We start from the raw sequence: 23,989 nt of genomic DNA on the forward strand, positions 1-23,989 counted from the left end.
TGGGACATAAGCGAGAACAAATTCTCACTGTAAATTTTCCTCATCAATCTCACTAACATATTCACTTATGCACATTTTTCTGTAACCAACCTTCAAGGATAAATAATTTTTGATAAAAAAAAAATCACAAGTCTTTCAAAATGCCATGAATTTTAACAACTATATAATATCAATGGCTAAAAACTAATGATGTCTTGTATTGGAGCTACGAAGCGTCACACCATGTAAAAATTTTGTATATCCAAGTAAACTAAGCTTTCCATCCAATATTCTGATCCAGTCTTTGAGGAATGCACAAGCTGAAGGCCCAACATTCAACTCCTGTACATCAAATCAAAAGGAATCATATAAAAATTAGCTCAAGATGAGGTTGTGAGATGTTTGTAAGCAACAATTCAACATACCCGTGCCAATTCTTCAATTGAAATTACTCGATTGCCCTCTCGCTCGAAATGCTCAAAAGCAGTGGAGGCAATCTGCTCCCAGCCTTCAACTGCTTCCAATTGATGTGTGCTAATTGCAGCTGCACAGAACTCTTCAAAGTACATCTTCCTATATGCAAGGGATCCCATCTGAGCAAACAATAATGCAATGGTGAATAAGGAACTGAAATTCAAATGACAAATCAAAATGAGAACAGGAAGGGGGGAGATGTCTTGTGGTATTTCCAAGAAAACAGAAACCTACACAACACAGAATAAGGCGATAGAGGCAGGTAAAAATCATGAATGCTGATTAAGATGCCTAAACATCTTGGAAAGTAAAAGCATAGACAGGCACCAAACTCCACAGATCTTTTGATAATAATACGCAATTTTAAATCAAAACCAATTTCTTCTTGGCATGAAGACTCTTATATGCTAAAAATGTCTTAAGCATGACTAAATTGTGAGAAGAAAGCTTAATAAAAATTGCTACCAAGGAGAACTTCTAGTTAAGAGCCTTACAGAATTAAGAATGTCAGGTACCCTTGATTCACCCATTGCTTCAGTAGCATTTCGAGCAAGTGCCTGCAAAATTGATACGCCAATATAAGGTAAATAAAATACTTTAAGAGAGAGAGAGAGAAAGACAAAGATCAAAGATAAGGTCCACAAAATGGAGGAAGGACAGATTATTGAGATACATTATTAAAGACTAATTAAGTCAACATGGCATGCCAACAAACAGAATAGAAATCAACTTCAACTTATTAACCATTTTAGTCTAAAAACTTGAATTGATAGCGATTATAAAGATAGTCAATAACCATTTTAAAATTTTCAAGAGAGACACTCCCATCTCTATTCGGTTCCAACAGCCTGAACTGTGCCCTGAGATAAACCAGCTCATCTTCAGTCAATGCTTTAGAAAGAGCCTACAGTTGTAACAATTACGAAACACAAGTTAAAGCATGACAGAAAGCAAAACACATGTTCATGCAACTGCACACTCACATATTTCTACATGCTCTAGCCAGTCAAAATAATATGTTTATATGGATATCATGGTTAATTGCTACAAAGAACAGTTCTCTAAATTCCTTTAGCAGTCACACATGCAGCAAAATTAATGAAAGAAAGACTTGTAAACTAAAAGAAATGCATGAGGAATTTAAATTTTACATAAAAATGCCAAAAAAGAATAAAGCTTATGAGTCATACTACGCAACATTGAGAGAGAGTAATTGAATGTAGGTTGCGTTATGAAGTCACTATTTTCAAAAACCAATTTTGGTTTGTGCCAGAACACTTGACAACAGAGGTAATTCACCTATTAAGGCTTTCGTCGTAGAGTTTTCGAGCGAGAAACAAGTTTTAACATATAATATTTATGGACTTGGAGAAAACATATGATAGAATTCCCGAAAGGGGCTTCGGTGAGCCATAATGAAGAAAGAAGTTCTTTTAAAGTACATTAACATAGTTAAAGATATATATGGAGTTGTAACGAATGTGAGGATGTTTGGAGCTTGACAGATAACTTTCTCATTACCTCAGATTTGCATCAAGGCAACTTTCTCGTTACCTTAGATTTGCATCAAGGCTCAGTACTAAGTCCATTTCTTTTTGCATTAGTTATGGACGAGCTCACTAGATATATCTAAATTAAGGTGCCATGGTGTGTTATTTGCCGATGATACAGTCTTAATTGCTAAAATTAGTGATGATCTTAATGCAAAATTAGAATTATGAAGACATAAACTGAAGTCTCGAGACTTTAAATTGAATGGACTAAAACTGAATATACAGAATGTAAGTTTAATAGTAATAGGGAAATGAGTGCTAATATGATTAAGTTGAATTAAGTTGGATGGTGAGATAATACCAAAGAGTAATCATTTTCGATATTTGGGATCAATTATTCTAAACGATGCTAAGATAGGAAGGAATGTAAATCATAGGATTCAAGTAAGATGGGTGAGGTGACAAAGTGAGTTAAAGTGTGTTGTGTGATCAACATGCCTTCAATGTTAAAGGTGAAGTTGTATAAAACAATTGTAAGGCCTGCATTATTATATGAGACTGAGTGTTGGGCTTTTAAGAAACAATGAGAAAAAAATGAGCATAACTGAGATGATGATGCTTAGATGGATGTGTAATAAGACTAGAAGAGACAAAATCATAAATGAAAAGATTCAAGGAAAATTAGAGGTAATCCAAATTGAGGAAAAGATAAAAAGATTATTTGAGATGGTTTTGATACATGAAACGTAGGTCTATCTATGCACCAATTAGGAGAAATGAGTTTCAAGATTTCAGAAAAACCAAAACTTTTAGTGGTAGACCACGAATAACGTGGATGCAAATAATAAGAAAAGAGATAAGGGTTAAAAAAGTAGATGAAAAAGTTGGTTCTGATAGAAATGAGTGACACAAGAAAATTCAAAATTACGACCTAAAATGATTTTTTTTTTTTGGCCTTTTATATAGCCAACCCCAGAGTTATGAGATATAAGATTTAATTTGTTGTCGCTGTTGTATAAAAATGCCAAAAACTTAACTTCAATTGAAAACGATACCAATACGATATAACATGAATCTTAAATAAGCTAACATGCACACCTGAAAATACCAATCAGAATTTAGAATTATCATTACCATGTCACTACTTTTCACAAAAATTTGCAGATGCAAAGGATGTTACACAGTTTTAACTTATTTGGATGGTTGAAAATCAAAATATAAATTCAAGTGTTCTATTTTCTGTAACAATTTTAACTTTTCACTTGGATTTTTGCAATTTGTCACAAAGCATTTTGGCAAATTAGCGCAAGAAATACACTTAAGGACATCTTCAGAGGGACAGGAGAGGGGAGGAGGAAAAAGAGAGAAAAGGTTCACAAAGTTTCTGCACACATTTCTGTAATGAAAGAAGAGAAAAATCGTACCTTTAGTGCAGCACGTTTCAATGGTGTAGCATGAAGGTATAACTTGACTAACTTATATATCAATCTATCAAGAGGGATTGGACGACTGTCATCCCGCAACCAAGGGTGAGCTGAAATGACATAAAAGTGTATTATAATTCATCTGATCTGTGCCAATCCTACCATCACAAGTGACTGGCTTGTCAGACAAATGCAATTAATCATGTTCACAATGGGGTAAAATTCATGTGTTCACCAGTTTAGCCCAAAGTCCCAACTTACTTAGAGCTTGAACAGAAGTCATTCTTTTTCTGTAATCCTTGTTTAGGAGTCTTTTAACAAAGTCTTTGGCCTCTGGAGTGACAGATGGCCAGGGCAAATCATCAAAGTTGGGATCGGATCTTAGCACAGAACGAAAAATTCCAGATTCTGTACGTGCCCAGAATGGCCGGCTTCCACATAACAAGATGTAGGTGATTACTCCAATGCTCCATATATCTGCTTCCAGACTATAAGATCTATGCAGAACTTCAGGTGCAACATAATAAGCACTTCCAACAATATCATTGAGTCTTTCATCTGTTGCAAACATACATGGCACAAAAGTTTATAAAAAATGAAACAGTCTATCAGCTGTGACTTGACATCCAGCCTCCTGATATAGTGACCATCATATAATGTAGCAAATGGAAATTGATAAACATCCAATATAAATTTATCCATTTCATATTACATTATTTGCTTAATTAGTAACCCATTCAAACATGTGCAGACCTATTTAATTACCAATGTTAATACCCTGCAACATTTTGCTTCACAGGGTTTTAGGGTTTATACATATGAAAGCAACTTAATTTCCTCTCCAACTTACAGTAGAGGAGAGGTGCTAGAACATTTCTGCAAATTTGTATGTTATACTCAATTATCCTGTAAAAATATAAGAAATTTACTAGTCTAGAAAGGAACCAAACAAAAAAATAGCTGGTAGATTATCATCACTGATTACAGTCTTTTATTTGATAGCTTTACAAAAGCTATGAAGGGAGGTATGTTCATTGGCAAACCAAGCTAAAGTTGATGGGTTACAATCAGTCATTACCTGGTCTAATAAAGTCAGAAAGACCAAAATCAATTAGTTTCATGTCAGCATCGTCACCACCAGAAGTGAAAAGAAAGTTCTGTATCTCAAGCAATAAAAAGTAGCATCAGAGATATGTTAATATGCCAGAACATACACTTTTCAGTTTCACAATCCATTTAAATCAAATACAAAAGTATAAACACCTCTGGCTTTAAGTCACGGTGCACAACTCCCTGAAGATGACAAAATGAAACCACACTTAAAATTTGTACAACTATAGCTTTTGCATCTTCCTCAGTGTACCTTCCTCCCCTGGAATAGAGAAATTCTCATCTTAGTGTCACCATATAACAAACTAATCACATTTAGAGACCATTTAACCTTCTGTATAATCACGTCAAATCTACGGGCAAAAAAGGTTGCGAATAAAAATGGGGTATAAAACCCAAGTAACAGCCATTAACATGACAAATCTGAGGGTATAACAAAAGATGACATCTATCTAACCCTCTGGTTTCTATAAAGATAATGATATTCAAACACTGCTGAATAACTAGGCCTAGAAACAAAGACATTAAAAAAACAAGTTACCTCGCCAAAATTCTGTCTAATAGCTCTCCACCTTCGCACAATCTGATAAGCAACAGATTTCCACAAATGTCAGACCCAACATTTTAGAAATGCAATACAAAATTTTATGAAGCTACAGTTGGAATATTACCTGAATTTCCACAGAGAAAATCAGGCCGATTATTATTATTATTTTAAAACCAGAATCAAGAAAGGTTCAAAAAGTTACAAAAGAAACATACTAAAATAAAGGAATTGAATCTACTTTAAAACCAAAAATAAAATGATCTGCAAGTAGAAAGGATAATGCAAGGACATAGCTTTAACAAAGATAAACCATTTTTCCAAACTAAATTTTAACAGAAACAAGAAAAGACATACTCCATGACTATGTACACGTTGTTGGCGTCCTCGCATGCATCATAAAATTTGACCAAATGCTTATGTCCTGATAGTGCTTTTAATATTTTCACCTCCCTTCGAACATCCTCAATTGATATTGCTGTTGTCATCTGTCAAATAAATCTGGTTAAAAAATTCAGCAGGTGGAATCAACACTTCATTCTTCTATATTTTTTCCCCATGGGGCTTAAGAGCCTAACCCCTTAGAGATACAGGACCTGGGATTGATCCTAGTCCTGGGGAAGACCACACCCCACTAAAGGGAGGGGGCAACCACCAGGTCAAGCCCTGTGGCCAATCAACAAATTTAGTAACAAAATTTGAGAACTTGGCAGTGAAAAGGATACCAGAAAGGGAAAATTAAAAAGATTAAATTGGAAAAATTAACTGCAAGCATAATGCAGACAAGATAGCAGCTCTCTGCTTAAATTATGAGGGAAAAAAAAAACCCTAGAATGATCCTAAGTCCAAAATTTAGATAAAATCGCTTTGACAGAAAATAAGGTAGAACATAGTTGTCAAACGCAAGCTCATTCACCCACAATGCCATTTAAGTCGGCAGAGAGATGGCCTAAGGGATGTATCTTTCTTGCTTAGATAAGAAAAGCAGACACACATGCTCACATAGGGGCAACTCATTAAAAGAAATGACAACTATGTAACAAATCTCTAACAATTAGATGATTGTAAATTTAACATGACCTCACGGTCTGAATTGCAACTGAATGAAGCTTCAAATTCCTCCCTATAGATTCCTTGGAAAATGTAAATAGCCAGCTGCATATTTTCCTACGTGGCTGGCCATAACTGGTAGAAACGATTTGTAAATCTCATATTGTAATCAATTGGAGGATAATTAATCTTTTAAGTTTTTTTATGTGAAGTCCTACACCACCTTCACAGCAATTTATACATCTTTTGTGCTACCCTTATCATCACATTTGATCATAATCAAGAAAAATCCAAAGAAAACAGAACCACCCTTTTTGTGCGGTAATATACATCAGAAAGTATCTCACTATCTCCAATGAAGCAACAAAATAATGACCCAGAAAATATTACTGCATGATTTTGGCTTGTCTCATCCCTAAACCAATACCACACCGGGGAAACCTTCTAATTTCAAGCAGTAGAGACAGCTAAATATCATTTTGGCTGAGCTCACTTCATTAGGGAAACTCATTATGGCATTACCAAAGAGTTTTGTTTATTATGGGTCTTTTAATACTTTCTGTTGCATAGATCCATCCATATTGCATGCATGTTTCCCATACAACAACATAATTAAAGACTTTACCACTGCATATCTTGGTTATTCAAGGTTTTTCAGTTAAATACCTCACATTTCCATCATATAACAAAATTGTAGTAGCATTAAACAATTAAAAGTTTTCTAATTAAATACTTGACCATTCTAATGCGATACTAAACCACATGCAGGGATCTCTTTCTTTTTTTCTACAATAATCCCTCGATTCTTAGTAAAGTTTTTTTCCTTATCAGCAATTCAAATTAAAAAATAACATATCAAACAAGGTAGCAGAGACTGGTAGTGTTAATAAGGTAATCACACAACCCTGTCTTGTCTTATCGTATACCTATCTCCTTTAAAAACCATGACAGCCACAATGCCACGGCAAAGTCCCCACAATATACAGCATCAAAATTTGTCCATTTCGTAGGTCTGGACACTAAAGTCATACTTGGTAACACGTGGATAAGACACCAAAAACCTCTCATTGTATAAACAAGGTTACCATTCCAACCTAATTCTATTGTACTTTGTAGCTACGGTTACATTTCCATTTATGCAAAAGATCTCAACTCAAATACCCTGTATTATTGCTAGATACCCTACATGATCATCAAATAAAGACAAATACACCTTCATATTCTTTCTTTTTTCTAGAATTACAATCACAATCACGCTTCCCCCTAACCGACAAAAAAGATACGGCTAATCAAAGCAAGAGGTATCCCTGTAACTCACATATGTCCCAAATAGCTCATGTAATTGCCAAACATCAATGACCATGAGAGGTTGGCGGTGCCAAAGTCGTTAACATGATTGTTCTATAATTAGTCTAGCTTATGTAACTTATCTTCTTCAACTAAGAAATATGCCTGCCGAGTTTACTTGAATTAAAAAAAAAAAAATCTATCTATTGTTTGGAATATATAACATTACCATCGATAACTAAAAGGACCTTCCCTAAAGAACATTCTGATGAAATCCAATTTTGAGACTAATACCTCAAAAAAAAAAAAAAAACCCACAAATTAATCCATTTTGGCCAAAAAAAGAAAGAAATCAATCCATAAATCTCAATAATTTCTTAAATTAACTAAAATTACTAAGCACAAATAATGTACGAATGGGGGAAAATGATTAGAGAGAGCATTGTACCTTAGCTTTTGAGATGATCTTAACAGCGACGGGTTGATCCTTGAGCTCACCCTTTTTAACTCTAGCAGAGCAAGTGTGACCAAAATGTCCTCGTCCTACTTCTTTCCCAAGCTCATACTTAGCTCCAAAATTCTTGCCATAACCAAAGCTCTTATCTAGCGCTTGCTCCGGCTCAGTTCCGCGATCCTCGGGGATCGGTCCTTCCTTTGGTTTCCCGCCAAGGCGCTTCACCAGCGACGCTTTTATGTGTTTCGCAGGCGAAGGCGGCGGAAACGGCCGCCTGAAGAACCTCCTCGGGGTCGAACCCCTTGAAGCCCTTGCCGGAGAAGGCGATACTCCCGGAGGAAGCGGACTGGCAGACACCCCGTGCGGGTATGGGCTGGGCCATGGACTGTGGTTTGAAGATCTAGCTGGAGTATTCTTCACTGACGGAACATTAACAGCGCCGTTACCCGACTGTACCGGCGTTTGTTCCGGATCGGCTGAAACCACCACTGTCCTAGTGGTAGCATTTGACGTCGTCGTTTCATTTACTCCCGTTTGATTAACTTTGCCGTAACACTGCCCCATCCTAAATTCCCCCCGATGACAACAAAGTCAAAAGTCTACACATCGGAGGGTTCCAGCTATCTTCCTCCCCTCCCCACCTGATCTGATAATAAAAGAGATCTGCGGCTAGAAAACGATAAAAGAAAAGAATGAAATAGAATTTCGAGTCAGAGAAGAAAAAAAAAACAAAGCAGAGATTCAGACAGAGACAGAGACACGGAGAGAGAGAAGGGTTGAGGAAGCAAATTATAAAGAGTTTTTATTATTTAATGTTATACCGAAGAAAAAAAAAAAAGGAAATCTTCAGCATTAAATTGGAGACGTTGGATTTGTACAATCTTGTTTATATAAGGAAAATAAAAATCACGATGTCTTGTATTTTTATTTTTTTTTCACAATGGCTCCAAAATTGGGAAGAAAATTTGTTTTCTTCCCCTTCTGTCTTTTTTCTACTTTTCTTTGCCTTATTTTATCTTTTTTTTTTAATCAATACTGGGATTTTTGGAAAACAGTGACAGTTTGGATTCAGTGCTTCTCAAAGGGTGTTTTCGACTTTTAGTGAAAATGAGTTTAGGTTATTTAAAATCCTTTTGACGGTGAAATTAAAAATAACAGTGACGATTAAATTAATTATTATAATAAAAAATTAATTATTAAATATATATTTGAATTTAAATATAATGATGATAATGAGATGAAAATAAAAATAATCATTAGAGATATTAATCAAAAAATAAATTAAGATTTCATTTTAATATATATTTTAATTTTATTTAATATTTAAAATATTAAAAAATTAATTATTTGAGGATATAAATATATTAAAAAATAATGAATGGAAATAAAATATTACTTTTAAATTCACTCATAATTATTTTAATCTTAATAAAATTATATATATGAATAAAATTGAATTAAAAAATATTAATAAAGGCAAAAATGTCCAAAGTGAGCTGCGTTAGCTTACTGCCACTTTCCCCGCCAGTAAAAATTTTTCACCTCACTGGTGGTACATAAGCACGATTACAATTCAGTTATATTATAATCCAAACAATCAATTAAGGTGCAATTGAACTAAAAAGTTACTCCATCGCACTGTAATGCGGGTGTAATTGAATTCAAGTGAGCCATTAGATGAATACCTCTACTTGAATCCCAAAAATTACTCAATGTATCTCAAATTTTTTATTACAAAATAATCTTTAATGAAATTATTTAAATATTTATTAATCAATTATTTTTTATTTTTTATATTATTTTTTCTTAATATATTTCAAATTTTTATTTTCAAAAAAGCTTTTTTTCATTGAAAATTTATTTTCTAAATTAAACAAAAATTATCAAAAATTATTTTCGAAAACTTTTTAATGTACCGAAAAATATTTTCTTAAAGTAATAAAATTATTCAAAACTATTTTTACGAAAGTAATTTTTTATTTCAATTTTTTTGTTGCATTAAGTACAAATAATTAAATTTCATTATCTCAATCAGTGTGTGACGCATAATATTATATATCACTTATTAAAATCTCTAAATGAGTCTCCAATAATTTTTTTGATATATATATTGTTAAAATTTAGTAACAAAGACATTTAATCTTTCGAATAGACATTATCCGTTTAATAAGATAGCTAAAAGATTAATAGTCCTTATCCGTTTAATAAGATGGCTAAAAGATTAATAGTCCCTACTATTGAATTTACCGATTTGTTTCTAATATTGTTGGCACAATGCTTGTTCTAGTACCAAGTTATTGTGCTAGGAGTAATGACTTTCATAAACATTTTTAATATGTCGTAAATCAATTTTCAAAAGTTTTTTAAGGTTTTTAAAAATAAATATCTAAAATTCATTAAAATTTTTTGAAAATTCTCTTATAAAAGCTCTTAAAAATGTTCAAAAATAAATATCCAAAAGCTTATAGGGGATTTTGAAAATAAAATTTTGAAAACTTTTAAATGATTTTGAATATTTATTTTTGAAAATTTATTTTTAAAATTATTTGAATTATACCTCAAAATTTCAATCTTACTAAATCAAATGAAAAAATTAAAAAAAAAGTTATCTAACTTTAAATAGGTGATTGAGGTTTAATATTTTAAGGTTTTTAAGATTTGAGATCGGAAGAGATAAAGATAGAAGATGAGATGTGAGAAGATGAATGTTTGAGTTTTTAATAAATTAATATTTTGAGTTTAAAGTGCATCTAGTAAAAAATTAAATATTAATAATAAAAGAGTAAATTGAAAAGAAGTTGAGATGCAAACAACAAACATTTACGTAGATTACTAAAACACCCTCAAATGGACAGATGGCATGACAGGCATGTATCGGATGATAGGGGAGTCGTTAATAAAAGTGGCGGGATTTGATGAATCAGAGCTGACAAAACAGGCACTGGTCCGAAAGTTCCAAATACGCGAGATTTCAGTGAGTAGTCAGATGAAAATTTTATTCCGACGTAATACTAATCTAAACCCTTGAAACCAAACTAATATTTTTTAAAGAAGTACTTACCATTCAATTAGAAACTAATAGGGTAACATAATTTCTAGCAATTTGGTAGGTCGCTGCCTTTATGGGCTAGGGCATCGGCACACTCGTTCACTTGTATAATGACCAATGATTATGTGGGAGGCTATAACCCACCTTTGTGATCTCCGATGGTTGCACCACCACCTGCTCTAACGGGATTGAGCTTTTCGCTAAGACTTACAGTTCAAGTATGCAAACGTTGTTTAGTTTAAACATCGACAAAAATGTAATTAATAAATATTAATATTAAATGAATTCAAAATTTTAATTTAATTAATTTACATTGTTATTATTAAAAATTAATATTTAATAATTTTAAATTTTAATAACCTACGGTCCCTTTTTTTTTTGAATCAAATCAATCACTAAATTCATTAATATGTGTTTTAACGAAGGTTGGATACATGTGACAATTCGATTTTAAGTTGTTAATTATTGTTGTTTTTATTATACTTTGGCTAAATCAACCAATGATAATAACATTAGGTACGCTCCTGCTATTTGATGGTTACTAATGAATATGTGCTTAGCTTGGATATATATATACACATATATACTCCAAAGGTCAATGCCTGTTTTGATTTGATTAAAAGGTTAATGATTTTGTTTTTAAAATAATGACTACTTTTGCTTAAAAAAATAATAATGACTACTATCAATTCAACTTCAGTCACTATCATTACACATTTTATTTCATAGTAAATGTTAATAAAAATCACGAGGTTTTAATAATTCTTATTATATTTGTTAGAAGGGATTGTTCATAGCATATTTTATTAATTTTTTTTATAAAAAAAAAAAAAAGAAAGTTGCTTAATCTAAACACTATTCTCGGAACAACAAATAATTTGGAAACCATTGATGCTTTTTTTGTTTTCTCGAGCTAATTTTGCTTAATCTTATTTTTCTTTTTTCTATGTTAACGATGCAACACCAGGGGAAAAAAAGGTAAGGGGAGCTGCTGAATTAGAATTAATCAAATAAAACTTAATTATCTTTTAATTTTGAATGATGATTAAGGTGAAATGAGATTAAATTAGTCCAAAACAAATACTCTATATATATATATATATATATATATATTTTCATGGTAGCAGATAAGCTGACTTTTTCCTCAAATTTATTTTATATTTCACCATGTTTATACTCTATTGTTTTTATCTTAAATTAAATGCTCTACTTAAACCCATAAGGGAAAGAACAAAGTAGGACAGCGTAATTGAAGCAACTGCTCTCCCTGGCCGTATTATATGGTAAAATCATTACTACTATAAACTATAAATATTTAGTTATTTACTCCAACATAATTATATCACCTGTAATCCAGCCTGGAATTTTGGAACCTTTTTGCCTTTGAGGATGAATTTTTTTTTTTTTTGTTTTTTATTTGAGAATAGAGATTCGAAACCTAATCTTTTGAATATAAATATGTATGTATCTGTAGTTGAATGAGTATTCATACAAAGTAAAAAAAAAAAAAAATAGAGATTAGATAAACAGTTACAACTCGATGATTCTCATCCTCCTTTTAATTTTTTCAATTATTATTTATTTAATTATTAAAAAGAATATTACATAATCAAATCTTTTCGAATTTGTAATGTTTAAAATTTTATCTAATTTGAATGACATTTGAATTAATGCTCAATTAATCTCATTGTTTATATGATCTATTGAGTGGATTAGGTAAGAAGTTATCACCCACTCCACTCATAGATTTCAAGCTTTTTAATGTATTACATAACCAGGGTCGGATACTCCCTTTAAAGCCAGAAGCTATAATAAAGTATGGTCTTTGTAACCCAAAAAACTTGCCAATTCAAAAACTGCATGAAAAGGCCATAACTTAGCCGCTTATGTCTTATGTAGATGTTTGGACGATAGTAACAAAATTGTAGTATATTTATTTTTCGAACAATAATTACTCCATTTTAGGTAATTTGGGAAACTAAGTTAAACAGAGAAGGGAAAAAAAATGCAAAATCTATAAATTAAGATCAAAAGTCAAAACAAACAATGGTTAACGGTAATGGCTTTAAAGTGTATTTAATCACTTGATTTAGGAACAATCATTCAGGCATGCTTATATCCAAAACAAGTTTCTTGTTTCTTGAAACTCAATCAAACAGGAAATGGATGTTTATCTAATGGCCCTATAGGCTTTTAAAGCAGTAGTATCATTCCTCAGCTAACAGTCTGCCCCTCATTTTGCAATGTGAAACAGGCTGGCCTTTTCATTGTACTAATTCCTAACAGGTAAAGCTGCTACATTAAGATTTCTATAATGAACTGAGCCCCCCCCCACAATGGCTTTAAGATTTTCTTGAACTTCTAGAAATAGATGGTTTATTGCCAATGAAGGAGATGGGGGTTGTCCTGGCATGAGTAAATTTCTTGAAAACTAGCAGTGAGGGAGAACTCAGATGACCCACTATGAAATTTATACCATCGTTTAGGTACATTACTAAAGTTGTTGAATTGGGCCAAGCTTGTATTTATAATTAGCACGTCGAGTCTAGAAGAGACCCATAAGCTTTAAAGTTGGCAGAGTGTATAAGAAAAGTCAATTAACAAGGGCTAGGATCAATGCCAGGGCTTGATTTTTCTTAAACCAAACTGACTGGTTGGAACCCATTTTCCATTTTCCTGGTCACAGAAAATTTGATGAATGTTGAAAATGTTAACAAGCACCCATTGATGGGAAAACTACTTGACTGCAGCGGCAGATAGGTAAATCATTTAAACAGAACCAGCCACTGAACTAGTTGGGCCTCAAGACAGAACCCTTTACCAAAGGGTCACCAAACCGACAATTTACTAGCTGGATTTTCCCAATACTTCACGTATTAACTTCTTTTTCTTAACATTAAAGTCTATGAATATGCAAGTATGCACTAATGTACATCCACATATTGCTTTTCATTTCTACACGATCGATAAGAAAAAAAAAAAAAGAAACTGTTTATTGTGGTGGAACTTATAACTGGTCATAACTTCAAGGGTCCCAAATCAGAATAAGTAATGCATTAAGTTGAATAATTCCAGGAAGATAAGGTCGGGACACCTTTTTTTTCCTCGGGTGAATAGAGGTGTGGCTGGCCCTGGGACACCTCTGTTCTGTAAAAATTTTATCACATTTTGTCAAACCTAAATGACAATCCACCTTGGGCCATGGAATACTGTATTCTTCAAAGTAATGATACGGCCCGGTGTAATCGGCTCCTTAAGGCTACACACTCTCAAGGATGAACTCTCGAGGCACACAATTGGGCCTCTTAAGTGAGTTCTCTTTCTCGGTCTGATAGACATGTCAAGAATTATTTCATTGGAATTAAAGATTTAGTATTTTATTAATTTCTAACAGATCACACGATTAAAGTTGATTAAAGTTTAATGTTAACGTTATGAGATTATGAGTGCAGGCGTACTGCTATTAAGAGAGGTTGGTCTCATCTCATATTCTAGTTAGACCACAATCATGTTTCTGCCAAGTAGCTTATTCTAGTTGGTGGTTTAGTTAAGCCGCCGACTACAAGATTTCACCTAATATCGTATATATAATATTATTGTCCACCTCCTTGGGTGTGCTTGACCAATTCTCTGGAGTAGCTTGAAAGATACTCGTAGCAAATCGTGCATACATAAAATCTTCTTTGATCTTCCGTATCCTATCCTTCCTGATATTTCTAACTATAACCATTTTTGCATGAAATTACGGTGCATGAACTGTAACGTTTCCACCACAACTATTGAGTCATTGAGACGTTAAGATCATTACCAAAAATAAATGGCAAGCGACAACCCCCATGCAGATAACAGAATATAACGTCGAACAGTTTTCTGTATCCATCGCAGTAGGTCTAGAACCGCAGTATTCTACATGTCTTATTCATGTTTTTAGAGTTCTGGACTCCTTTTTCCGTCAAAGTTTGAATTATTACAGCTATGGTAAATACACACAGTAAAACAAACAAATTTTTTTCTTAGATCCATCAAGATAACAGTTATTCCAATATTTAATATAAGGAAGCGGATAATCTTGTTTATAAAGTAAAGTTGCTTTATCGATAGTAGGAACAAGTCATAATTATTAAGTTAATTAATTGTTATATAATAATACTAATATAATACAATATGCTTTTATGATGTATAATTGGTCACCAAAATTGTTGTACCGTTGTTCTCAGCTGCTGCTAATTTGATCACTAAAATCGAAATGATCAAAGTTAGAACTTAGAACCCAGAAAATCTGACTGAACCGCGCCAGTGCATGCGACAGTACACATGTGAAACTTTCTGCTTATAAGGTAGCAGTGCGACCAGAATAGCTGCATTTTGCATGATTTGCATGGTAGATGTTAACTGTTCACGTGCCTCGTCCTGTTTACAAGTCTCCTGGTACCCCATCTCAATATCCGATCGATGCCTTTCAATTTCCGCCATTGCCCTCGCTTTCAAAAAATTTAAGTATTAATATTTAAGATTATATAAGATGCTTTTGCATGCCCTTTAAATTAAAGGAATTTGGGATATATATAAACTAAATGATGTTTCTGAAATTAATTGTACCATACATAGATTAAATTAAAGGTTCTTTTTTCGGTTTTTTGTAAAATAATTTGTTTCTGATACTCTCTAAACTCTGTCTTCCGCAATGACAGCTAAATTAGTAGGTTAGAAAGAACCCACAAAAGTTTAAGATTGGGGACAAGAAAGCAACAATTGGCATGTTCCCATGTGAATATATATATTTGTGGGGATTATTGGCATGCAAGCTTACAAAAAACATCGAACACACAAGAAAATTTCAGATCCTAATTTACATCCAATATTTCTCTCATTTCCGAAGCCAGTTATACTGTCCCTACAGGATAAGAAAAAGAATGGATTAACTTTCTTTGTCTTCAAATTGTTGAGACATAAATTAAGATCTTTATCTCAATGTCATAAAATTAATATATTTTTTTATATTAAATTATATTTGATACACTGTTAATGTATACTTCCTATATACTATCAATCAACCGCAAATTGATATCTCATTAACAAATAAGTTGAAAATTTAAAAATTTTAAAAAATAAATGTCAACAAACTAGCATTTAATTACTTAAAGATTTTTGAAAATTTTTTTAACTCTCTCTCTTGAATCTTTTAACAAACAAAGAAAAGAAACAAAATCAATTGAATTTTCTAATGAAATAAGGATTTATATGTTAGGCTTCGTGGATAGTTAAGAAACTCTATTATTAGATGCAAGCAATTTCGGGAGTATTTTAAATTAAGTGATCATTCATTTCCTTTTTGGTTTTGACATTTTGGGGTTTGAGTTTTTCTGGCAAAACTTTTACACATTTGAACCATTGATTTCTAATTTTTTTTTTTTAACTACTGAGTCATGAATTTCTAAAATTGCTTAGTCAGATTAATGTTTTGCTCTCTTCATTGGCCAAAAAATATCAAAATATAAATTTGAAACTTTGTGAAGTTAATGGTGATATATATTTCAACAAAAAAATTACTGGTATTAGAAGATTTTTGTTAAAGCATGAAAGACATGTAACGTTTTTCAATCATATTTTAAGTTTTTTGAAAATTCTTACGAAATCCCACAATATTTAACGTAAAAATCTCATTGATATTAATATATTTTATTCTTCAATTTTCTCTGTAGTTGAAAGATTAAAAAAAAAAAAGTTCAACCTAAAAATTCCTTAATTCCTCATATAATTTTTTGTCTAACTAAATACATAATTTTATTGATATTTATTTTTAAAGATTTTTAAATTTTAATTTTTACTTGTTAATGAAATGTTAATTTATAATTGATTGATAATATATAAAATATATATACTCTCAATGTATCAAATATAAATGCTTTTATATATTAAGTATAACCATGCATATTAGTAGGACATCGATAGGGTTCCAAAAAAAAAAAATGTTTTGCAGATTTGCTAATACTCATAATTCTTTTGTGCAATTAAAGTATTAAAGAGAGATAATTAATCCAATTACCAAATGAAGAAATAAGTTGATCTTAAAATAAATTTCTTTATTTCAAGACAATTGTTAAACGATTTATAAATTTAAAAAATTTTAAAATATTCAAAATATTTTTATAAATTGACGATCTGTTCTAATTTTGAAGATGAGGTATCATTCCCTACACCAAAAATTTTATAAATAAAAAAAATCTTTATAAAAATCATATATAAAATGTATATAATACTATTAATTAGAAAGAGAAAATGCATTAGTATTACTATAGTACACAAAAAAAAAAAAAGAGAAAAGGGAAACCTTCGTTCCTATTATTTGCCACTTTCTCTTCGATCACATTGGAATTAAGTGCGTGCAAAAAAAAAAAGGTAATTTATCCGACCGTAAAAGATATTAAGCCCCGCAAACATTCAAAACAAGACCCCCGCAGGCCTTGGCCTTGGCCCGTGGCCCTTGGTTGTCGACTAACGCTTCACGCTCACGAGCCGTCCAGCACATCCAAGTCAACCTTTTCTGTTTTCGTTTTCCCGTTGTTCTCCTCCCTCCCATCAACCAAATAAAACACAAACAACAAAAAGGAAACCGAATGTCCTTATCAACTCCCTTACCATTTTATCCACAATCTCCATTCCCAAGCAACCTATGCACCCCCCCCCCCCCTCTCATTTTCTTTTCAACCTAACTAACTCTTTTATTTCTTAATTTCTTGATAATTATATGTTATTTTCTTCTCTTTGTGACTTTGTCTCCTAAGTCCCTTCCCCCTTTTAAATTAGAAAGAGAAAGAGAGAGAGAGAGAGAGATGACTGGGTTGTTTCGATCCAAATCTCGCGGACTCGTCGGAATCACTGAGTTCAACCATGCTCCTCCGAGTCCTTTCTTTCACCAAACCAAAGCCAACAACATTGAAGCCAATGACGAAGAAGAGCAAGAGTTTGAAGAAGACGAAGATGAAGATGAAGAAAATGGCTCTGATGGAAACCCCATTGCTACGACGCCATTCACGTCGAGATTTGGTCGTTGTCACGGGCAAAACAGTTATTCGATGTCGAAAGATAATAGCCAGTTCCCGTTTCTGGATATTTTGGCGGCGTTGTTAAGGAAGTCTCTGGTCACGTGCAGCGTGGATACTGACGACGTGTCTTCCATGGATATTAGCTTACCAACTGAAGTCAGGCACGTCTCTCACGTGACTTTCGACCGCTTTAATGGTTTCCTCGGCTTACCTACCGACCTCCAGCTTGATCTTCCCATAAGGGTTCCCAGTGCCAGGTTTGGTTCTTCAACTCTGTTCAATTTGGGGAGAGTTTTATTCATTTTTTGGGTTTATTATGCATTGCTAATTTTGGAATTTATTTTAATGTTGCATTTATTAAGCAAGATAAATCTTCTGAATTTATTGATATTGGAATTTTCCAATGTTATCTTTAAAATTATAGTTTTTATTTTTATGAACAAATTTAACGTCTTGAATGGGCGGATATGTATTCTTCTATAACATTAAATTAATAATCTTTTTACTATTGCTTATACTAATGGTATTAATTGGCAAAAAAATTATTAATTTTTCTTTAATTTCAACTATTCTTGAATGTGTATTTGTATGTTTGATTATTATGTCTGACTTAATTGAGTCCATCAATTGTTTGTCAAAAGTGAGATTTTGGTTATGGACGTCTTTGATTAAAGCTGTACAAGAAAGGGACATGCCAACTACTTTTGCTATGTTTGATGAGGAAGTTATTGTTCTGCAATAAAAGTTTCTATGGTTACTTTTACAGAAAAGTTGAGGGGTTGATTAAGTTGGAAATCCGAGGATAGTGCTTTCGCCCATTAGGATGTGTCTTGTAGTCTGCATGCTTCGTTGTTATTCGTCACAGTCAAATGGTAAACAATTTTTATTAAAATGATCCTTCAAATATGGATTCTGGGTTTGTATCCTTCTGACATGCACATGCCTTGGGTCCAAAGGATTATTTGCTGGAGTAGTGGTTGGCATGGATCCACCGCTAAAGATCTTGTTATGGGTCCTAAAGGAATCAATTGATCATTTGCTATGGATAAAGTTGCATGGTATAGCATGGATATTGGCCATTGTTTTCTTTTGATTTTAGCATGTTATTCATGATTTTGCTTTTTATCATGCAAGCAACTTGTTGAGCAGAGTTGATTGCTAGTGGCTTTCCCTTTGTTTAAAGTATGGAAAACCAAAAGCACTCTGTTGTGAAAGGAATCTGCTGGAAACTGTTTTCCAGAATTTTTGTAATATTTTTCTTCCAAGATTTTGTATCCTTGTTTGATATTTCTTTTCATTATATTAAACATACAAGATGAATCTTTTGCATTGTATAGTGCAAGCGTTTTTGGAGTTTCTGCCAAGTCAATGCAGTGTTCTTATGATGACAGAGGGAACAGTGTGCCAACGATTCTTCTTATGATGCAGAAGCGTTTGTATGCAGAAGGAGGCCTTAAGGTAAGTCTAAGCCTATGCTGGATTAATGACTAAATAGTATTCTGAATGCTTAAGGTTTTGACCAAGCTTGATTGTGTTGGTTGAAGGCTGAAGGAATATTCCGGATTAATGCTGAGAATAGTCAGGAAGAGCATGTCCGAGACAAGTTAAACAAAGGTGTAGTACCACGTGGAATTGATGTCCATTGTTTGGCAGGTCTGATTAAGGTATTCAAACTATATATTATCTGGGTTTTGTTTCCAATACTGATTTTGGAGTTTGTCCTATGTATATGTGATTTTCTCTTATTTATGGTTTACTTTTTAGTGGTTCCTCCCTGTGATTTTGACTAGACTTGATACTAAATAGTTTTATTGGAACTTTTTTTTTTGCATTCACCTGAGTACACCCACTGGCATATCGTTTCAATTTTGAATTTGGAGGATTCGTGAATAAATCACGAGTTCTGATTTTTTCTTTTTCTAAATTGAGATGACACTTCAAAATTTTTTGTTGTTCATTTTATATTTAACAGAAAAACAGGATTATAAAAGTGGTTTTGGACCTTGCAGATAGTTGAATTTGTGCCTTGCAAATCCATTCAACCCATATCCCTTGATAGTAGTGTCTAGTAACTCATCGTTGTCATGAGCTTTTTAAATTTATTTCCTACATTTTGTTTTCATGCATGAGAGCTTTACTAGTATCTCTCAATTGGTGGCTGTACTCGAATTGCTTTTGTAGGCATGGCTTAGAGAACTTCCTAGTGGAGTACTTGATTCCCTCACACCAGAGCAGTTGATGCACTGCAATACGGAAGATGACTGCACTGAACTTGTGAAGTTACTACCTTCAACAGAAGCTGCTCTACTTGGCTGGGCAATCAATTTGATGGCAGATGTTGTGCGGCATGAACAATATAACAAAATGAATGCACGCAACATTGCGATGGTTTTTGCACCAAACATGACTCAGGTTTTTTACTTTTCTTTCTTGCATTTTTTTAGTCTCACCAATCTGATAAAAGTTAGGGGTCTTACTGGTTAATTATGCACCCTGCCTAAGGTTTGAAGATATCATGGTTTTGGGGGAGAGAGGCCCGGTGAGGTGAGTTAACTTCTGGGTTTCACAACAGCCCAATCTGGGATAATAGTAATGGAGGAGATAAACATGTGGATGTGGGAGTACACACAACTGTACCCTTCCCTAGTGTAATAAGTGATAGCTGCAAGTTTCTTTTAAAGAAATTATGGCTCAAATATGTTTGGCCTTTAATGCAATCAGGGCTGAGCACCACTCAGATCACTCTGAATGATTGTTAGGACTGTTAGGACGGTTAGGACTGGAAAGGATCCATCTTAAGCGATTTAACCTTTTTCTTTTCCAATTTTTTTTTTGCTGGATTTTCGAACCATCAACTTTGCAACATTAGCTATTTTTGTAACAATTCACTTGGGAGTTCTCTTTTTAAACACTAGTTATACTCAAAATCTAAATGAGAGGCTATCTCTATCTTTTTCAGATGGCTGATCCTTTGACAGCATTGATTCATGCTGTGCAAGTGATGAACTTCCTCAGAACATTGATCTTAAAGACATTTCGTGAAAGGGAGGAGTCAGCTGCCAAGGACAGGTTGCTGCGATCATGCTCAGTTTCTCCTACCGGTATAACTGACATTCATTCTGCAACCATAAACAGTGGGGTATCCTATGAGCAAGCTCTGGATGCATGTGCATCTAAGGAACCTGCCACTGCTAAGTTCTTGAGGGCTGCCACACTGATTAGACTGGAATGTGGCCCTGAAAAGAAACTATGGAGCTTTCGAAAGAATGATGTAGAAGAGGAATTTGAATCCATTTCAGTTAACTGCACGCCAAATGCGTGTGAAATGGATACTGCTGAAAATGAATGTAAAGGTGGATATGATAACGGGGACCGGCTAAGTTTAAGAAAAGGTGTAAGGCGGTTATGCAGGCACCCCGTATTTCAGTTGAATAAGTCGACTAAGAAGACACGGAATCTTGGAATTGTAAATACTAGAGGAAGTGGAGAAGCTTGGGCGTGATACATCATTGTCACATCCTGAAATGATTATATGTTCCTTGTTGATCATGTGGTGATTGCTGGTTGTGTATGCCGTTATAATGGCGTAGTTCTTAGTGTTTGAGCGAAATTTATAGTTTGTAGGATCTGTTTCGAGGCACTAACTGAAGCTATAGATTATTGATTTCTGAGACAAACAGTTTGTCTACTTGAACTAGCTTTGTGATGTGCAATAAAGCGTTGAAAATTTGATAAAAAATCAGGTTTGAAAGAATGATAAATGTTGAGTATGTAATGCCTGTCTGAATCGAAGTCTTCTTCCACAATGGAAGTAAATAAAAAAGGATAGGGCAAATTTTCTTTTTCTTTTCATTACTGGGAAAGAAAAGAAACGGAGACATGAAATCGTCTCTTTTGTTGATTTATGGCATAACACTCTTATCTTCTTCCACAGCAAAACCTCCGGAGGTTATGGTTTTGTTTCTGGATTATTTTAATAGAAGGCAAACCAGCCAATGCCTTAAGCTCAGGACATTTTTGTAACTTGGCCCAAAAACAAAGTGCACCCACTTCATCTAAGTGGGCCAAAATTTTGAAAGGAAGTTTTTGCAACGGTTCAATTTTGGGCCTTTTTATCTTCTCTGGATAAATGGGCCAGTGGATTTTTATAGCTATGGAAGACAGCAAGAAATCAGCTTCCTCCCAAAATGCAGAAGGAAACCAAAAAAAAAAAGAAAAAAAAAGAAATGTAGGTTTCTTGAAAGCTAAAATCGGTTCATATTAAATGGGAAAAGTGGCTATCACCAACAGTTGGGACGTTATGTTAGTTGAATTTGTTAGATTATTTTATTAAAAAAGAGATATGTGCAGCAGCAACTGAAAATGTAAATTGGTGGAGGGATTACGAGGATTCAACTAATATTAAAATAATTAACAAGTAAATCTTTGTCATCAATTATTATTTTTATTTTTTATGAATTATTAATTTGAAAAAGAAAGGGTCGATCTAATTGGATGGACCGACTCTAAGCAATTATTAGTGATAATAACATATTTTAAATCATGCTTTAAGTTTTATGTATCACTTATAATTAAAAGACATAATACTATGGCAACATACCTTATCTTTAGTTATTAATTATGGCCATACAATTTATCATAAACATATTTAGAACATTTCACATCCCGGGCTACATTAATATATATATATATAGATATATTTATATATATAATTGTTATTTTTTTCCATAAAAAGCTACAATATGAGAATAAAATAAAAAAAGAGGTTACAAGTATTAAAATTCAAAACTTATATTTATTAAATGTCACATCTTAAAAATTATTGTATAAACTAACTGAATTAAAATTAAAATTTATATATATAATTATTTTTTTACATAGAAAGTCACAATATAAGAATAAAATAAAGAAAGAGGTTACAAATATTAAAATTTAAAACTTAGACTTGTTGGATATTATCTTTTAAAAATGATTATAAAAATCAATTGAATTAAAGTTTGAATTTATATATATGTATATATATTTATATAGTTGTTCATTAGTCCTTAGGGAGAATTATATAATTTTGACTTTCTTCAAAGAAGAATTATATATTAGTACTTTTTTTGGATGGAATTAGGCATAAGAAGAAAAGTTAAGCAAAAGCAATGTTGTTGAACTTAAACCAATATCATGATCAATGTTGAAAATGCTTCCTTTTAATTATTTATAAATAAATGAATGAATATTTTAATCATTATTGTACGGTTAGCTCCGTTCATTTTCCAGCTCTAATAAAAAACTATATATGATGCATAAGAAAACCAGATTTAATCATTTTGAAGTTGAAAGGGATAAAGAACAAGTTTCTAATTTTCTAAATTAACTAATTAAGCATTAAAGAGAGGTTTCGCTGCAGATTGTAGGTCATGGTCCTTTTAAAAAAAAAAAAATTTTAATGTGTCATTAATCTTTAAATTCATTGGCAAAAAAATTTTCTTTCCTTAAATTCATCCTATTTGCTTAACTCATCTTAAGGAAAAAAAAAAAAAAAAAACCCATTAAGTGTTTTCATCTTTGAATGCGTAACTTTCAAGAACTGCTTCAGCACTCATACCATCTGAACTAATTCTCGGTTGGCAAATCCACTCATTTTTTGGTTAACATGAAATTGCAATATAAAATGTGCAACTGTTAAATTTTTTAAACTTTGTGTCATATAAACATCAAAGTATATAGTTGATTAAGTGAATGATGTACAATTTTTTTTTTTCAAAACACAAAATTTGAAATTTTTCAATAAAAAAGTAATTATATCATATTCAAAACCTAAATCGAATCTAACTTAAAACTAATTTAAAATAAGCTTAAAAGACTGTATCATATTTTCATATTTAAAATATTCCAAATTTAACCAACACTTTAACAACGACAACACAAATGAAGAGAACAGAAACATTTAAAAAATATATATATTTAAGACCTTTTTGGGTCTGTCTTGCGCGGATAAAATTGGACTATAATAATGAACGGTTAAAAAAGCCAAAAAAAAAAAAAAAAAAAACAAAAGAGTTTTTAACATGTGGACTAGGTGTAGGTC

The 23,989-nt window shown here is 32.6% G+C and overlaps 2 protein-coding genes across 4 annotated transcripts; one reads left to right on the forward strand and one right to left on the reverse strand.

The window, feature by feature from the left end:
- Positions 1–8,576, reverse strand: LOC111313972 (CDPK-related kinase 3-like). Of its 2 annotated transcripts, XM_022914894.2 has the most exons (11): positions 7,810–8,576; positions 5,382–5,512; positions 5,022–5,063; positions 4,634–4,742; positions 4,449–4,527; positions 3,632–3,928; positions 3,371–3,480; positions 1,250–1,357; positions 948–1,010; positions 405–572; positions 1–321 (listed from the first exon to the last, which is right to left on the reverse strand). In XM_022914894.2, the coding sequence occupies exons 1-11, from the start codon at positions 8,377–8,379 to the stop codon at positions 184–186; spliced, it is 1,815 nt and encodes a 604-aa protein (XP_022770629.2). In that variant the 5' UTR covers positions 8,380–8,576; the 3' UTR covers positions 1–183. The 2 variants fall into 2 exon arrangements, with proteins under 2 accessions (XP_022770629.2, XP_022770630.2); XM_022914895.2 differs by lacking the exon at positions 1,250–1,357.
- Positions 8,577–17,483: 8,907 nt separating this feature from the next.
- Positions 17,484–21,762, forward strand: LOC111313353 (rho GTPase-activating protein 3-like). Of its 2 annotated transcripts, none has more exons than XM_022914017.2 (5): positions 17,484–18,167; positions 19,248–19,368; positions 19,455–19,574; positions 20,092–20,322; positions 20,870–21,762. In XM_022914017.2, exons 1-5 carry the CDS (start codon positions 17,698–17,700, stop codon positions 21,410–21,412), a joined length of 1,485 nt encoding a protein of 494 aa, XP_022769752.1. In that variant the 5' UTR covers positions 17,484–17,697; the 3' UTR covers positions 21,413–21,762. The 2 variants fall into 2 exon arrangements, with proteins under 2 accessions (XP_022769752.1, XP_022769753.1); XM_022914018.2 differs by having other exon boundaries at positions 17,556–18,167; positions 19,302–19,368; positions 20,870–21,671.
- The last annotated feature ends 2,227 nt before the right edge of the window (positions 21,763–23,989 follow it).

Source organism: Durio zibethinus, chromosome 23, assembly GCF_047325235.1.
Source record: "Durio zibethinus cultivar Kanyao isolate XHJ-2024 chromosome 23, ASM4732523v1, whole genome shotgun sequence".
Lineage (NCBI taxonomy): Eukaryota > Viridiplantae > Streptophyta > Magnoliopsida > Malvales > Malvaceae > Durio > Durio zibethinus.

What these genes read in the sequence shown, in the direction of transcription:
- LOC111313972 (XM_022914894.2), bottom strand. Translation starts at nt 8,379, where the DNA reads ATGGGGCAGTGTTACGGCAAAGTTAATCAAACGGGAGTAAATGAAACG. An exon ending in AACGTGTACATAGTCATGGA is followed by an intron (nt 5,064 to 5,381) that starts GTATGTCTTTTC and finishes GTTGCTTATCAG; the next exon opens with ATTGTGCGAAGGTGGAGAGC. An exon ending in TGAAACGTGCTGCACTAAAG is followed by an intron (nt 1,358 to 3,370) that starts GTACGATTTTTC and finishes TTACAACTGTAG; the next exon opens with GCTCTTTCTAAAGCATTGAC.
- LOC111313353 (XM_022914017.2), top strand. Translation starts at nt 17,698, where the DNA reads ATGACTGGGTTGTTTCGATCCAAATCTCGCGGACTCGTCGGAATCACT. An exon ending in ATAAGGGTTCCCAGTGCCAG is followed by an intron (nt 18,168 to 19,247) that starts GTTTGGTTCTTC and finishes TGCATTGTATAG; the next exon opens with TGCAAGCGTTTTTGGAGTTT. An exon ending in TTGCACCAAACATGACTCAG is followed by an intron (nt 20,323 to 20,869) that starts GTTTTTTACTTT and finishes TATCTTTTTCAG; the next exon opens with ATGGCTGATCCTTTGACAGC.